General features: G+C 44.6%; 1 protein-coding gene across 4 annotated transcripts; it reads left to right on the top strand.

The window, feature by feature from the left end:
• Positions 1–996: 996 nt before the first annotated feature.
• LOC116358984 (alpha-2-macroglobulin-like) lies at positions 997–17,080 on the top strand. Of its 4 annotated transcripts, none has more exons than XM_031811532.1 (36): positions 997–1,115; positions 1,271–1,451; positions 3,011–3,167; positions 3,666–3,718; positions 4,045–4,065; positions 4,324–4,489; positions 4,586–4,670; positions 5,389–5,539; positions 5,645–5,765; positions 6,188–6,297; positions 6,409–6,582; positions 7,362–7,595; positions 7,980–8,046; positions 8,120–8,265; positions 8,405–8,554; positions 8,857–9,009; positions 9,154–9,241; positions 9,417–9,582; positions 9,831–10,056; positions 10,125–10,251; positions 10,351–10,472; positions 10,554–10,605; positions 10,683–10,766; positions 10,846–11,022; positions 11,502–11,577; positions 11,749–11,905; positions 12,007–12,081; positions 14,698–14,860; positions 15,121–15,311; positions 15,520–15,735; positions 15,878–16,002; positions 16,230–16,320; positions 16,427–16,495; positions 16,608–16,710; positions 16,797–16,850; positions 16,985–17,080. In XM_031811532.1, exons 1-35 carry the CDS (start codon positions 1,030–1,032, stop codon positions 16,835–16,837), a joined length of 4,404 nt encoding a protein of 1,467 aa, XP_031667392.1. In that variant the 5' UTR covers positions 997–1,029; the 3' UTR covers positions 16,838–16,850; positions 16,985–17,080. The 4 variants fall into 4 exon arrangements, with proteins under 4 accessions (XP_031667392.1, XP_031667395.1, XP_031667394.1 ...); XM_031811535.1 differs by having other exon boundaries at positions 8,123–8,265; positions 9,420–9,582; positions 16,985–17,079; XM_031811534.1 differs by having other exon boundaries at positions 8,123–8,265; positions 16,985–17,079.
• The last annotated feature ends 233 nt before the right edge of the window (positions 17,081–17,313 follow it).

Below are 17,313 nucleotides of genomic sequence, written 5' to 3'. Positions count from 1 at the left end.
CCAGTGGGTGGGCCTGGCTCCCAGCGGGTGGGCCTGGCTCCCAGCGGGTGGGCCTGGCTCCCCAGTGGGTGGGGCATGAGCCAGGTGCTGCCAAATGCGAATTCGGTTCAAAACAAGGTTAAGCACGTGGAGTAATGATTTAGGATAGTTTCATATGCATGTCATTGGCAAGTGGCATGTCAAGTGTTCCTGAACACCGTAAGTGTTCTTCCTGTGTTCGGTGTTGATAAAATCCCCATTATGTGCTTTAGCTGCCTTTCCAATATTGGAAAACTCGACCATTTTATCGAAAAGACACGTATGATCCTGAACGATGCACCATGCTGCCTTGTTGACTATTATGAATGGGCAGCGCAGATTACTGTTCCTTTTGATGGGAGATCCTCCCTACCGGTCAAGTGCAACCCAGGTTCAGCTTAATCGAACGCCTTCAATATCCAGCAGGTGTGCGCGCTTAGTAACTAGAAAACAAATACGGAACTAGCCGCGCACCTGCAGGATATTTAAGAAGACGTGACCGAGTCTTCTCATTTCTAAATCGATATACAAATCGCGGTGGTGAGTATACCTAGACCACAGGTGTTATGGCAACTTGTAGTGCAATCATTATTCACATAACAGGTCGGCGATTAACTACTAATAAATTAACGCTTAACTTTTATTTTTTATTTTTTTTACATTCATCTGTTCTTTTACAGGCTATAGCAAATGCACTCTAAAAGGCTTTAGTAACATTCTATGCACACTAGACTAACATTGATTTTGTTAGTCACTCACTCAGTTATCATTAAACTGGCATAGTCATGGGGGAATGTCTAGAATTGACGGTAATAAGAGTAATAATAATAGTGCATTTGGCCTCTTATTTCTGCCCATTGGCAAATTTAGTAATTGCATGAAATTGATCATACAATTGTTAAATTGTTTGCCCAATGGTAGAATGACAGGAAATGAACTTGCAGTAGGCCGGTTTTCCTAGGAGGAATACTAGTCATAACAGACTTGGTGGTTTATTTTTCTCCTTTAGTCATGGTTCTTCCTGGGCTTCAGGTTTGGAGATGGATACTCTTTGCCTGCATTCACTGGCTTTGTGTCTGTCAAGAGACTCCAAGACCGTAAGTCCATCTGCAGTTAGAATTTAGTGATCAGACTTTTGAGAGCAATTTTTCACCTACCCTTTCTGCAGATCTTTATCCCCTCTTGTATATTTCAACTGGCTTTGGGTTTAGAGATGTACTGATTTTCCTGTTGCCGGGTGTGTTCTCTGTAGGGTTTACATGGTAGCCGTTCCTGCAGTGATCCAGGCAGGCTCAGAGGCCAAGCTTTGTGCCAGCCTTCTGCAGCCCAACGAGACCCTGGTCATGACCGTATCTCTGATGGCCGACGGGCAGAACAAGAGACTTCTCCACCAGAGTTCTGACCAAGAGTTTCACCGCTGTTTCCAGTTTCAGGTCAGCCCAGCACTGGTGGACTTCCAGAACCATTCCATTAAGAGTGGACTGTACTGCTCAGCTTTGATGCATCGCTTAGGTTCTTTGTGCAATGCCAGCTTATTTTATGGGAAATGTCAGTGGTGGCCTACCAGAACTTTTCTTCCAATTTGTACCAGGTTTTGATTGAATGCTAGTATATACTATTGAGACAAGTTATATACAGTCAGCCACTTAAAAAGGAGAGGCCTGTAATTTTCATCATAGGTACACTTCAACTATGACAAACAAAATAAGGAAAGAAAATCACATTGTAGGATTTTTAATGAATTTATTTGCAAATGATGGTGGAAAGTATTTGGTCAATAACAAAAGTTTATTTATCTCAATACTTTGTTATATACCCTTTGTTGGCAATGACAGAGGTGAAGACTTACAGAAAACATTTGACAAGGTTTTCACACACTGTTGCTGGTATTTTGGCCCATTCCTCCATGCAGATCTCCTCTAGAGCAGTGATGTTTTGGGGCTGTTGCTGGGCAACACGGACTTCCAACTCCCTCAAGATTTTCTATGGGGTTGAGATCTGGAGACTGGCTAGGCCACTCCAGGACCTTGAAATGCTTCTTACGAAGCCACTCCTTCGTTGCCCGGGCGGTGTGTTTGGGATCATTGTCATGCTGAAAGACCCAGCCACGTTTCATCCTCAATGCCCTTGCTGATGGAAGGAGGTTTTTCACGATGCATGGCCTCATTCATTCTTTCCTTTACACGGATCAGTCGTCCTGGTCCCTTTGCAGAAAAACAGCCCCAACGCATGATGTTTCCACCCCCATGCTTCACAGTAGGTTTGGATGCAACTCAGCATTCTTTGTCCTCCAAACATGACGAGTTGAGTTTTTACCAAAAAGTTATATTTTGGTTTCATCTGACCATATGACATTCTCTTCTTCTGGATCATCCAAATGCTCTCTAGTGAGATCTTGCATGGAGCCCCAGATCGAGGGAGATTATCAGTGGTCTTGTATGTCTTCCATTTCCTAATAATTGCTCCCACAGTTGATTTCTTCAAACCAAGCTACTTACCTATTGCAGATTCAGTCTTCCCAGCCTGGTGCAGGTCTACAATTTTGTTTCTGGTGTCCTTTGACAGCTCTTTGGTCTTGGCCATAGTGGAGTTTGGAGTGTGACTTTTTGAGGTTGTGGACAGGTGTCTTTTTTTTTATACTGATAACAAGTTCAAACAATTACAAATCCTACAATGTGATTTTTCTGGAGAAAATAAATTCTCATTTTGTCTGTCATAGTTGAAGTGTACCTATGATGAAAATTACAGGCCTCTCCTTTTTAAGTGGGAGAACTTGCACAATTGGTGGCTGACTAGAAATACTTCTTTGCCCCACTGTCTGTAACTTACAGTAGGCTGAATGCATAATGGGATCCCTGCAGGAGTTAAACGCTCTACCTTGAAGTGGCTAGTGGCACGCTCTTACCAACTGGGCCACACGGCACCACATTTGAATGTCCTATGTTATCGGTCCGTTTGTTCACCGGCGTTGCCCTGTTTCCGTCCCTGACAGGCCCCTCGTGTGAATAGCGACAAAGTGCAGAACTTTAAGGTGGAGGTTCGAGGAGAAACATTCCTATCAACAGAGGAGAGAAGGGTCATGATCAAACCCTACAGCCCCGTGACGTTCATCCAAACGGACAAACCAATCTACAACCCAGGACAAACGGGTAATGTTTAGTCTGGTTGCTAAGAAACAGGCCAATTAGGTGTTGGCATGTTCTGTAATGGTTTACTCCGGGGCTTTGACCTTTTTGGGCCCCTGACCCCATTTTGACATCAACAGTTATCCACGACCCCACCGTGCTCCCTTTGTTTATTTGAGGCTATAACAGTATTACAATGAAGTATTGTTTGAAATGCATCAGGCAATAATTGTGTAGAAAAGAACACCATCATTGCTGGCAATGCTCTTCCCCAGTCTGGTCCCGTCCACTATGTTCTAACGTCATGCGTGGCTTATGAGGATTGTAGAGGGAAACGGTAGACATCTGAAGAGCCTCGTTGTTCAGGAATGTGGTGCAGATGCAGTAAATCCCCCTGGGTTCACTCAGGATATGTACACTGGAATCAGGCTGGAAATCCTCAACCAGTATTTCTGGGAATCCTTGGAATTATGCTTCTAATATTCTCATTGTGTTTGTCGTCTTGTCGTTGGCTGTTTACAGTGCTTTTTAGAGTCGTCACCTTGGATACCCATTTTAGCCCCGTCAATCAGCTGGTGAGTTGAAAATATACGATTGACAATAGTATTTTAGTTCAGTCTCTACTATTTCAATCCAAGATGCAGAAGTGTCACAATACTGTGATGGACATAGCAGTCTGGTATTATGTACAGCCATGACATGAGGCTTCCATTCGTATAGGTCAGATTGGAATGTATGGGATCATCTTTTCCTGAGATTGAATTGCAAATGTTACATGTGATGTTTACGTTAAGTGACCAAGCCAATCACCTGTCTAGTAGCTGTAGACAGCTATGCTCCGTTTTGGCATTGGAGTTCTTAATGAAACATGACGCCCATCTCTTGTCTTTGCCCTTCACAGTACAACATTGTGGAACTTGAGGTAAGATCCTTGTTGGTGTAACTTTATGTTGACTGTCCGTGTAAAGACTGCAGCATTATGACTCCCCCTGCTAGCTAGGTCCTCATATCCACCTACTGTAGAAGATGGCTAAATACTTCCAATCAGCGTTGTGTGTAATCTGGGCCCTCTTCGGTAGATGAATGTTGCAGATAGAACTGACTCCTTGTCCTGTATACCGTTGTGAACTTTCCACAACGTTGTGTCCTGCTGAACATGCCCCTTCCTATGAACCAACAGGATGTTAATCACAACCGGATTGGACAGTGGGTCAACACTACATCCAGTGGCAACATTCTGCAGCTTTCTCACCCCCTGAACTCTGAAGCACCTGTAGGATCCTATACCATTGTAGTGTGGATTGGTGAAGAGAAAATCTACCACAACTTCAAGGTAGAACAGTATGGTAGGTTGAGTTTCTCTTTCATGCTCGGTAATGTTGCATCAATGCATCACAATCCTGGAACGTTCTGGAGTTGACTGCTGTTCTTTTTATCTGTAGTTTTGCCCAAGTTTGAGATCAAAATGAACCTCACTGACAAGATCAGCGTTGTTCAAGAAGAGTATGAAGTGAAAGTGTGTGCAGAGTGAGTAAACACTATTGGTGATTTGCAATGTACTGTAGTTACAAGGTGATGTCTAACTCCACTACATGTCATTAATTATCTCATTACGTGAAGGCAGACCTGGGTTCAACTACTATTAGAAGTATTACATTTACTTTCACGTTTCAAATGAAGGATTTGAAAATACAAGTAAATAACATTTTATTGGTTCATGTTGCGGGTGCAGCGATAGATGATCAATGTCAGAGGTATAGAATACACTATAAACATATGAGATGAGTAATGCAAGGTATGTAAGCATTATTAGTGACTAGTATTCCAATGATGTCAAGTCTGTAGGCAGCAGCCTCTGCTAGTACTGTAGCTTCATTTGACATAATACACTTATTTAAATATGCATGTGGTCTGCATTAATGACCCATGCTAATTGAAGACCTATAGTGCTACTGCTGCTAGGATCCCTGAGATTTGTTAGTGGCAATCACATGAACAGCTGGTTCTTCGGTCATAAAGCATCTCAAATTAGGATGGCAGTTCTAGGATCAGGTCCCAGCCTGACATGTGACCTTGTTCATTATGATCTATAGTTAAAACTGATCCCGTTCTGAGGCTCTATGAATACAGGTCCAGATTCATTGACCGTGTTAAACGCCTGACTTGAAGCCTTTAGGTCTTATGTTTTTAATATGGTAACTGGATGTAGGAAATTGACACTTGTCTTGTTGTGAATTGAAATCAGATACACGTATGGGCAGCCTGTACCTGGTAAAGCAGGGGTCAAGTTGTGCCGACCTTTGGTGGACAATGCAGTGATACCAATAACAATTGATGAGCGAAATCCACAAGGAGTTCCTGATTACACACCTCCATGCCACAAAGAGTCAATAGAGGTCTGTATGCTTTCCTAAAACGAGTAGTGCTGTTTTTACCAACCTATTACATTTTGAATGGGATTTAAATCTGTTTTTATGTGTGGTTCTGCTTGCTTTTCCTAGATGGACCATACTGGCTGTGCTTCTTGTGTCTTCAACATGGCACTTTTCACAAAGAATGCAGGAGAGAAATTGCTGGGAGACGTGTTTAGTGTCCATGCAGAAGTACAGGAGGAGGGGACAGGCAAGTCCTCATCACAATCATTATGAGATGCATCATGTTGTTGACTCAAGACAAACCCTTCATTTCACTTCAGCTGATGGCGACGTAACTATTGCCTAACTGTCCTGGGGTTCCCCCTGGGTTCATGTTTTGGTTTTTGCCCGAGCGCTACACAGCTGACTGAAATAACCATCTCATAATGTAGTTTTGATTTGAATCAGCTGGAGTGCCAGGGCAAGAAACTACAAGGTGCACCCAGGGGGGGTCCCCAGAACTGAGTTTGGGTTACTCTGCGTTGGCTCAAGGTTTTGTAAGAAAGAGCTTTTTGACCGTTGGTGCTGCAGCAGGGTTTTATGTAATGCTGTTTTAATATTCTGTGGAAGCTGCACTGCAATTCAGTTTCTGTATTGTGAAATAAAACCATATTTGTTTTCATTTGACAGGTATTACACTGTCTGAGGAAAAAAATGTAGAGCTCTCCTATGTGATTGGAGAATTCACATTTGTTGACACGCCCCAAATCTATGAGCATGGATCAATTATCGAAGGCAAGGTAAGTCCAAATGGTGTTCCTGTTGCATTGTGTATGCTTGGTTTGTCCTGCTTCCTGAACTACCAGTATGTGGTGTCACTTCATTCATACAACACCCCCCTTTTTCTTCAGATAAATGCTGTTCGATATAACAACACACCCATCTCTGACATGTTAGTCTACCTGTTCGAGGAGAAAGGCTGGTCCTCATATCTACGACTACAGAACCTAACCACGGACAGTCGTGGTATTGCCAGGTTCTCCGTCAACACAACCAGTCTGCCCAAAGAGAATATTAACCTCGTAGTAAGTATGATTCCTTCTAGGTTTGAGAGACTTTATACTCGATGCCAGTGTCTGGGACTAAACAATATCTACATTTTAAATAGAACTATAACTAATTAAACTTATACTCTTTATTATATCTGATTAATAATGTCAATTCATAAGGAAGGATTGTGGCTTTTTAAGCAAGCAAAAAGGGTCGTTAACCTATGGTTGAACCGACTCAACTTAGCTCTGGGATGTTTAGATAAGATAGAGAGTTCCAGATAATGGAAAAGTCTTCTAAATAGTGATGGATGAAGGTGAAGATTCCAGAAGTTAATCTGGATAAGTGTGTGTCTGGAGTGAGTGAGCTAGTGGGTTGGAATAAACTTTTGAACCTGTTCTGTCCTGGTCATAGGAGGAAAGACATTTTATAACCTATGGTGTCATATTTAGTATATAAACTGTTTGTGGTTTCATGGCAGCGAGCTCCGAGAATAAATACTATCATCTAATTTTGAGGAGACTGGTCCCTGTCTATTTTATACAAATAAGAATCTTAGAAATTCTTAAACAGAGATAGGAATTATGACATTCCTGTGACGGGGGAACCAAAACGTGCACCGCTTGGGGTCCCCAGGACTGTTGGGGAAACGATGCCCAGAGGTCATGACCTTAACAGGCTAGGTGGAAGTAAGGTGGATCTGTTACCATATTGCTTCCTGTCATCCTCTCAGATCCCCACTGTATATAGGACGGGCTCAAGGGGTTGATTTAGGATTGGGCCTTTAGTTACTATTCCTTTTGTTCCTTTCCAGGTGAGCGACACCCCACAAGTGGAGTACCCAGGATACAGGGTCCCCTATTTCAACAGAGGGCAACACCTACTCTCGCTGATCCAGCCCGCTGCCCCTGACATTAAACCGTCCAGCTCCCTGGCTATTCAGAAGGTGGAGAAACCACTGGCGTGTGGGCAGGCGGTGTCGATCACCATCCGCTATGCCATCGTAGGGGAGACTGTCCCAAAGGGCTCTGTGGCTGTCCTCTACCTGGTGAGTAGAACCAGGAACAACCTGCAAACCCATGGTGCCTCTCAAACAGCACCATATTTCCTATTTGCACTCCTTTTGACCAGGATCATTTCAGGCCCGAGCCACACTTTCAAAGGAAGGATGTTCCTAAACTACACCAATACTCCTAATCAACCACTGTAACCCAACCTAGCTCATGTTACAAATTGGAATTCGTAATCTATAAATAATACATTTATCAAATTCATAACCTATATAAAATGGATGATGGGCATCCACAAATGAATAGGTGCTAACGTATCATACTAATTGGAGTCCTGGATTTGTTAACCGTGTTACGTCAACCCCGTGAGTCCAGGTTGCAACGTTTCCACTCTTGCTGAGAACTGTTTCCTTTCCCTCCAGGCCTTGTCCAGAGGGGTCATAGTTCAGCATGGACACATCAATGTTACTGTGCAGCAGGACAGTCCTGGTGAGTGAATTTCATGAAGTGATTCTGAACGTTCTGGAAGGTGCTTAATGAGTGACCTGCTCTTGCGTTGCAGTAGCTGAGGGTGACGTCACCTTGACGTTGGCAGTGGTCCCAGAGATGGCGCCGGTGGTTCAGCTCCTGGTGTACAGTATGCTACCCAGTGAGACTGTCATCGCCCACAGCATGAACTTCCCCACTGAGAAATGCTTCAGGAACAAGGTGTGTGTGTGTGTGTGGAGGAGTCTGGCATATCCCCAGTGACTGTACATCACAAACATTGTTGTCCTTTTATGAAAGGTGTCCAGTATTTCCATGCAGACTGTATCATACCTGGAGTAATGGGATCTGTGTCTGCCAGGTGTTGGTGGAGTTCTCTCCCTCCAACGCTGTCCCAGGGGAGGAGAACACCCTGCATCTCTCGGCCCGGCCCGGTTCCCTCTGTGGCCTCAGTGCTGTTGACCAGAGTGTTGGCATCATGGAGCCAGGGAAGAGGCTGGATGCTGACAAGGTAACACGGCTCACTGAAGTGAACAAGTGGTACCACCATACCTACTGTTTTGGTGGTGCTGGGAATACAACCAGTGACTACAGCAGACATGGAGTGGATCTGTTCACTGTAGGGAGCTTTTATCAAATGTGATGGGACTCATTCTCTGGCTTGAGGCCCACTTTCTATTGCCTCTCAGTAACTGGAAAGCACCTCCTTGTTGAACGTTTAGCAATGGACAACAAAAAGTAGTCGTTTCAGTCTGTTCTGTTTGGTCCCCAATGAACAAGGTAATTTCACACCTCCCTGTTGTCCCTTTCCAGATATTTGATTTGTTACCGGTCAAGGAAATGACCTATATTCCCTACGAGCTTGAAGATCCAGTAGCATGTTTACGCGTTCGACCAAGGAGATCCATAATACCACACCCATATGGACCGTCTGAGCAGACAAATGATCCTTATGCAGTTTTTCAGGTAAATATTTCTGCCCTGTTTTCTCAACTTGAAGCCTCTTTTTCTTCTTTCTGGGAAGAATCAGTCACCGTACTGTTACAATGTGTTAAACTTAATAGAATGACAAACTGACTTTTATTACTAAATTGGTTCTGCTATTTCTAGACACTGGGATTGAAGCTAGCGACTAACCTGGATATAAGAGTACCTTCCTGCCTCAGTTACCAGGGGAACCAGTACTATCGCTCCTATGGTGAGATGTCCTTACCAACCCTTATTCTCATTGCCAAGTCTAATGAATCTTGGGTTATGGATGACCTTTTGCTAGAATAACAAAGCCTGGTCTAAACACTGCATGCACTCACTGAGCCCAGCAGCATTCAGTCTATTTTTAACTTGACACTAATGGCCATGTTTTGTGTTGGTAGTAGCTTACAGCCTAATGGCTAGGCCTGGATCGGCTAGGCCTGGATCAGCGGGTCCTAGACTTGAAATGGCTGTGGCTGGTGGACTTGCCGCTCCACCTCCGCCACCCATACAGACGGTCCGTACATTCTTCCCTGAGACATGGATTTGGGACCTTGTGGAAGTTGGGTAAGTGCTCTGCAGAGTGAGGCCGACCTCTGGTGAAAGCCCTCTTAGCTCTTGCCTCGTATCCAAACAGTAGTGGTGTAGATTAGGAACCTGAACCTCTGTAGGCCAGCTTTCTCTTAGGAAAGACCCTTTGACCTCAATGGGTGTCCCTGGTTAGATAAAGCTTAAATGCATTTGTAACAACAAACTGTGTTGAAATGAGACACACGTGGTGGATTTCTGTTTGAACTCTGACCTCTGTATTCCAGGGAGTCTGGATCTTTAGATGTCCCCCTGACAGTCCCAGACACCATCACCACCTGGGAGACTGAGGTCTTCTGCCTGGCCCCCAGTGGCTTCGGTCTGGCTCCTCTGGTGGAGCTCACGGTCTTCCAGCCCTTCTTCCTGGAGCTCACCCTGCCCTACTCAGTCATCCGGGGAGAGCACTTTGAGCTGAAGGCCACTGTGTTTAACTACCTCTCCAAGTGCATCATGGTACGACACTGCACCAGGATGGTTTCTTGAGTTGTATTGTTATCTTACGCCGTGTTCCTCTTTGGCAGGTTTCTGTGACTCCAGCTCTTTCCTCGGACTACACTCTCACACCCTTGCGTGATGTCCAGGACTCCTCGTGCTTGTGTGCCAATGGACGAAAGACCTTCAGTTGGACAATGGCCCCCTCTGTCCTGGGTTAGTCTTCATCTGTTCAAACGGCAGAATGCATGTCAACCTGAGTTGTGTACTGTCACCGTATTGGATGTTGTGTAACCTGCGCTGTACTGTGTGTAGGGGTTTTGAACGTGTCTGTTAGTGCGGAGGCTGTCCGGTCCCAGACTGCGTGTGACAATGGGGTTGTGAACGTACCGGAGAGAGGACGCGTTGACACAGTCACACGGAGCCTGCTGGTGAAGGTATGTAGTGTACTGCTGTGGGAGAACTAACGTTAGGTAGCACAGATACTGCCTCTGAAATGAATCCCTCTCCTCCTCCAGGCTGAGGGAACAGAGAAGAGCCACACCTACAACTGGTTGCTGTGTCCTACTGGTCAGTAATGAATCAACGTTGAATGTTCACGGTGGTTGACGTGATCATCTTCATTCAGCTCCTCTTTGTGTCCACAGGAGAAGCTCTGACGGAGGAGGTGGAACTGCAACTTCCCCAGAATGTGGTGGATGGCTCTGCTAGGATTTCCCTCTCAGTTCTGGGTAAAATAAACCATTGTGTAGTGGTGGGAAGTGACGATGCTGCTGTTTGCTGTAACAGAAGTCCCTTTTTTCTCTGTAGGGGACATCCTGGGTCGGGCCCTCAACAACCTGGATGGACTGTTGCAGATGCCGTATGGGTGTGGGGAGCAGAATATGGCCCTGCTCTCCCCCAATATCTACATCCTGGAGTACCTGAGGAACACAGAGCAGCTCACGCCAGCCATCCTAGAAAAGGCCACCAAGTTCCTCACTAGTGGTAGGAGAGTCCCTTAAAATCTGTCTTGATTAGATGCCAAATCCACAAACCGGGCTGGATTTGTCCAATTAGAGAATTTTGTTTTCTATTTTAAAGTGTTTCTCCACGGTGTACCCTGCTGTCATGGTAACGGCGGAGCTGCATAACAGATGATATCACTGACCCAACACATGGTTTTCTACTGAAGTCATTTGATGGTAGAATATTGACACTGTCTCATAGCACCCTATTCCTTACATAGGGCAGGACTCTCCGACCTTGTTACTGTCCTGTATGTAGGTTTTCACTCCAACCCTAATCTCGCTCCCCTTCTAATAATTAGCTGGTTGAATGGGGTTAATTACAACTTGGTTGGAGAGTAGCTCTCCATGAACAGGGTTGGAGAGCCCTGATGTGGATATATAGGGAGCCGTTTGGGGCACAACTCTGGGAATAGAACAAGCGCTTGGTCACCGTTGATGATAAAAACCCACCGGCAGGTTACCAAAGGCAGCTGAACTACAAGAATGCCGATGGTGCGTACAGCACGTTTGGACAAGGCTTGGGGAACACCTGGTGAGTACTTGGCTTGTTTTTCACCTACTGGTAGTTTCAATGACGTATTGACCAATCAAATGGCATCTCTGGCATGGAGACGATGGATAGGACAGCTGACGTGTGATGTCATGACTTGGAGCTTGACGATATTATGTCAGGGCTTTTAAATGAATCCACTTCTTTCTTCAGGCTGACTGCTTTTGTCTTGAGATCCTTCGGCAAAGCCCAGTCTTTCATCTATGTTGACCCGGCAACGATGGAGCAATCCAAGACTTGGTTGGACCGTCAACAAGGCCAACATGGCTGTTTCAGAACTTTAGGGAAGCTCTTGAACAACCGAATGAAGGTATTTATATTGCTAATAAACTGGTTGTCTGTTTCGTCAGACCGGCCGTAGTTTGATTTCAACAGGCTAGATACAGTTGGTGTCTTGACATTGTTTTCTAGGGTGGAGTGACGGATGAAGTCACACTGACGGCTTACATCACTGCTTCAATGCTGGAGCTCAACATGTCCGTGACGGTAAGTAGCTTCACTCCGTGGAACCATTTCTCACACCGTCATTACAGGCAACTCATTCAGCCTCCTGTATGAAATCTGTCTTACATCAACTGTCATTTACAGCTTCTACGACGTAGTGAAGTAATTTCTCTGCTAGTAGCCTATGAAATGACAAAGAATGGGCTTAGATATGGAAGGGAACACCCCCCTGAAATGGACAAAAATGAATGGGAAGTTATTGGCACTGGACAAACCATATACACGGTGTCCAATACCGCTCAATTCGGCGTCGTTTCGTTCAAAGTTGATTGCAAATGCCATATGGCAAATGCCAGGTGTAACACTTTGAAAATCCACTGTGGTTTTTCATATTGCAAATGCAACAAGTCAACATCAAAAAGCAACATTTTGAAAAAGTGAAAAAAAAATGCAAAAAAAGTGCTTTCTGGATCGTTTTTCGAAATTATTTTGATTTGTGTCAATTACACATGTATAAGGACTTCATCAACATACTTTAGTCATTTGTTATTTTTTACTTGTGCATATGTTTTGTCCATTTGCAATGTGATTTCATAGGAAGTCAAAAGTAACTTTTTTTTGGGGGCCAAATGTCTTAATTTGACATGCTCCAAAATCCTGCAGAAATGCCAAATTGACTGGCCTGATGAACACAGGATGGCCGGGCATTGATCGCTCGTTGTGTTGATTTCATTATTGGTTTATGTTTTCTCACTTTTGCAAATTCACTGTGCATTTGCAATATGGTTCAATGGGCATTTACCATCACGAATTTGTCATGCTATAAAAATCCTGCAGGAATGCAAAATTGATGGCTGGGCAGTGATTCTGGTACCTCACTGTTTAAACATATTGCAAATGGACAGTAGTCACCAGCAAGTCACTGTCCATCAGTCAATTAGATATCATTCTGACACCAAACCCACTTTTTCCAAATCGTTTAGTAGCCAACTATCACATACTACAGAGCTGGCCCAAAATTCACAACGCCTTCTCTTCAAACCATAATAAAAACGTAGTTACGTTCCAGCTGCGGGTCCTAGCTGAGGCAACTCAGAATCCCAAGGTCATTTGGTGCCCGAGCAAGACCCTAATTGGTGCTGAAAATCCACTGTTTTCCATGCCTTGCTACGGGGTCCTTGAATGAGCTATCGGACAAAAACGTTGGGGTCCGTCTATATGGGCCGAGGCGGTCGCAATGCACCTAGTCTTGCGACTCTGGGACATTTCTAAATGTTGTCATTTTCGTGATGGTCAAAATGAATTGAAGTCATTGCAAATGTACGAGGCTGTTTCTCGGTCCGAGAACCTTCTAGTGCGTGGTGAGTTACGTGGCTCTATCGACCTGCGGTCTAGAACAGGTTTCGGAACTCTAGGTCTGACGGTTCTTTAAAAGTTCCAACAAGGTTAACTAATACAGGCACTGTCTGTCTCTTTGCACCCCAATGGGTCCCTCCTGCCAAGCTGTGTGTGATTTAGTTTTTCTTTGAAATGTTATGGGAAAAATGACTGATTTACAGTTCATGGGGGTTGCCTAATCACACATATGAAGTTTTGAAAAGATCTGACCTTTCTAACCCTTGGAAACAGCCAATATGACACCATTTAAGGCACTTCCGGTTGGCACAGGAAGCTATAAATAAACTCATATCCTGATTGGGGTATGCCTTTACAGAATCCTGAGTTTTAACTGAGTTATTTACGGAGGGTTTAGTGAGTGTTATTTCAGAAAATCACAAATCTCGCAGAGCTCCGCAGCACACTTTAAAAAGATTCGTATGAACACCCTGCAACTGGATCTGTAACTGTTTAAAAAAAAAAAAACATCACCAATTTGACATTGTACGATTTCTCTTAAATTACGATAGATAAATGGCTGGTTCTTTTTTTTATTTACACCAGAGGCTCCTTGACTTGACTTGCTCATTTTAATTTTGGACCTTTTTTCCCAGAAAAATGGCCATAACTCAAGAACCGTTGAGGCCTAGACGCCATCTTGTTCGGGGCCAACTGCCCATTATGCCAAACCTACGCTCACCAAGTTTCGGCTTTGAAATCATTTCCGTTTAGGAGAAGGCCACGTTGTGATTCGTGATGTTTTGTACATTTGCAATATGATTGCTTATGCCCTCTTGTGGGATTTACCGGGACAGCGGAATAATGACAAATTTGATTATTTTATCAAACGGAAACCGAATGTCTGAGTTCGTTTGACTTCCCGGTAGATCCGGCCCTGCCGCACGGCCCGACTCCGTCCGTGAATTTTACAAACGTTTTCGGACGTCTAGTAAGGGACCGTATATTTGCAATATGGACTTTCTCACTAACCATATGGCGACTGTCAAAATGTTCCCTTAAGGTATGTTGCTACTGTAAAGTGAGAAAGGAAATGTGCTGTAGTCTGGTCCCAGATCTGTTGGTGTTTATTTTTAGCAGGGGACCTCTGCATATACACAAATTATGCCCTTTACAAACAATCCCGTTCCTCAGCAGAAAGTGTTCCCTAATCAACAATTTGAACTGCCTGAGGCCCCAGAACAGCAAGTTGAATGGAACCCAGTCCAAACTGATCTGGGACCAGGCTGGCTTTTAATGTGCTGCTGTCATTCTGTGCTCTAGGATCCTGTTGTGGACCACAGCTTGTCTTGCCTGAAGAACTCCACCAGTGATTTGTCCAACACCTACGCTACTGCTCTGCTGGCCTACACCTTCACCCTGGCAGGTGACGTGGAGACACGGGCCCGGCTTCTGCAGCACCTCGACACCATCTCATTTCAAGAGGGTGAGCTATATCCTGGTAGCGCTGTCTTGCCTTGATTGAGCATGCCTGGATAATGGAGTACTCCTAAAAGTGCAAACCATCTGGCACTCCAGATGGGCCCAATACAATAGTAACTTTAAATTATTGTTAAGGGAAAAAAAATACCCTAAAATAGTTTTGGAAATGAATTGGGGAGGTCAGAACTTTGTATTGTGTAGTCTGTATTAGGATGAATAAGCTAGTCCTTATTCTTGTGTGTGTGTGTGCTCCTCAACCCTCAGGGGGTCTCCTGCACTGGTCCCAGTCCTCCTCGGAGACCTCACCCTCCCTGGAGGTGGAGATCAGCTCGTACGTTCTGCTGGCGTCCCTCAGTGCCTCTTCTCGGTCTACCTCTGACCTGGGCTACGCCTCCCGCATCGTCAGGTGGCTGGTGAGGCAGCAGAACGCCTACGGAGGCTTCTCTTCCACCCAGGTATACTTCCTAAACACCAGTGGTCTGAAATGGGGCACTAGTACAAACATTGACTTGTATCAGACCACAGGGCATGTGTTCTTCATGTCCAACCTGGTGAGGCTCCCTTCCACTGATAGAGCAACTGTTCAATGTGAGGAAAATAATCAACCCTTCAAAATGGTCTCTTTTCATTTTGAACTGATTGTCCTGTGGTGTGCATGTCTAGGACACGGTGGTGGCCCTCCAGGCCCTGGCTCTCTACTCCACCAGGGTGTTCAGTAGAGGAGGAGCCAGCACAGTGACGGTAAGGTCTCCCAGTGGGGACCGGTGCCTCTTCCATGTGAACCAAAACAACAAGCTTCTGTACCAGGAGAGGGCGCTGCAGGACACAGAAGGGAAGTACAGCGTTGAAGTGCAGGGCAGTGCTTGTGCCTCAGTGCAGGTCAGTGAATATGCATCTCTCCTCCAGTCCTGTGGCGCAAGATGCACTTTAATACACATTACAGGGAAGCTGTTTCTTCTGGCTCATAAAATGTTTGTATTCGGACAGGATGGTTTCCCTGACTTCCTCTTCTCTATCCCAGGTGGTGCTCCGCTACAACGTCCCTACTCCTACCAGAAGCACAACGCTCAGTATCCAGGTGACTCCAGAGGTGGACTGCAACAGGACGTCTTTGAGACCCAGAGTCACGCTGAAGCTCCAGTCTCTGTAAGAATGAAGGACATATTTGTATGAATTATTTGAAATGTGTCATCTTGGAGCGTGATCTGCAGAATGGGTTTGACCAAAATGAATTAGTGCTATACCTGTGCATAGGTTATTGACCTTCTGGTTGGTACCTCGGCTTGGATCAGTCAGAATGCTTATCTGGTCTTTATGGCTAAAATAATCCAAGCATTTGATTATGAAAATCAGTTGTCAATCATCTTTCTCAGATATCATGGAAAGGAGCTCACCACCAATATGATTATAGTGGATTTGAAAATGCTCTCTGGGTTTTCTCCAGATCCAGACTCTTTGGGGAGGGTGAGTTGTTGGGCCCTTTATCCATGGAGGTCTTGCCTCATCTGTGTCCTTTTGTTTAAGGATGACGGTTCTTTGTTCATGCAATATCAATGACTTGTCTTCACAGCTGAGGGGTTCAAGTCAAGTGGCTCGTGTTGATATCAAAGATGACCATGTGTTAATGTACTTGACAGAGGTGAGGTGAAAACCATTCACATGGCGCTTCATTTAAACATAATATATTTTGATGTACAGTAACTTCTGCTTTGATCATTTAATGACCCGTATGTTTGTTTTTCTCCCAACAGCTGACATCACTTCCTTTCCGCATCACCCTGGACATCATACAGGAGCTCCCAGTACAGAATCTAAAGCCAGCAGTGGTCAAGATCTATGACTACTACCAGCCAAGTAAGTTACTCTACTAGCCCCTCTTCTGAGGAACATTTGGTCAACTTGTTTTCATTTACTGAGACGAAGCTGTCTTGTGGTTACAGGTGACCAGGCTGAGACAGAATACGTCTTCCCTTGCAAGTAGGGGTTCCAAACTGGTGAGCTACTTGAAATCTGTAGTTATTGGTGATGAATTGTGTACTATACATGATTTTAGGGAGCCAGTCTTCCTTTAATCTAAATGCTGGTCAGTTTGCTAAAGGATTCATTAAATGTCTTTGCTCCTTGACAGATGGAAGAAGATGTCACACCTGCAACCCTTGAGACGTCTTTCAAGTGCTGAAGTAAAACTATGGATCTGGAAATAAAGTGTTTCATTAGAACCCCTTTCTGGAGCCTTTTGTCTTTGAGTATTGAGGCAGTGGTGTTCATCCTGGGGTACATTTTAAGGAATGTGATTGGGTCCAGTAAACAGAGCAGCTCTCTGGAGGTGTAGTTTCCATCTGTGCTGTTAATCAGGGTCGCCAACTGTACAAAAGTGTATGCAACTTTGGGTTCTCATCTCTTTTGTTCCTCAGTCTGTGACATGAAGCCCTGGTTCTTTGGGAACAAAACATTAGT

This window comes from Oncorhynchus kisutch, unplaced genomic scaffold (genome assembly GCF_002021735.2).
Source record: "Oncorhynchus kisutch isolate 150728-3 unplaced genomic scaffold, Okis_V2 Okis01b-Okis20b_hom, whole genome shotgun sequence".
Classification (NCBI taxonomy): domain Eukaryota; kingdom Metazoa; phylum Chordata; class Actinopteri; order Salmoniformes; family Salmonidae; genus Oncorhynchus; species Oncorhynchus kisutch.
The sequence above is the reverse complement of the archived record's forward strand: the minus strand, read 5'-3'. Positions and strand labels throughout refer to the sequence as shown.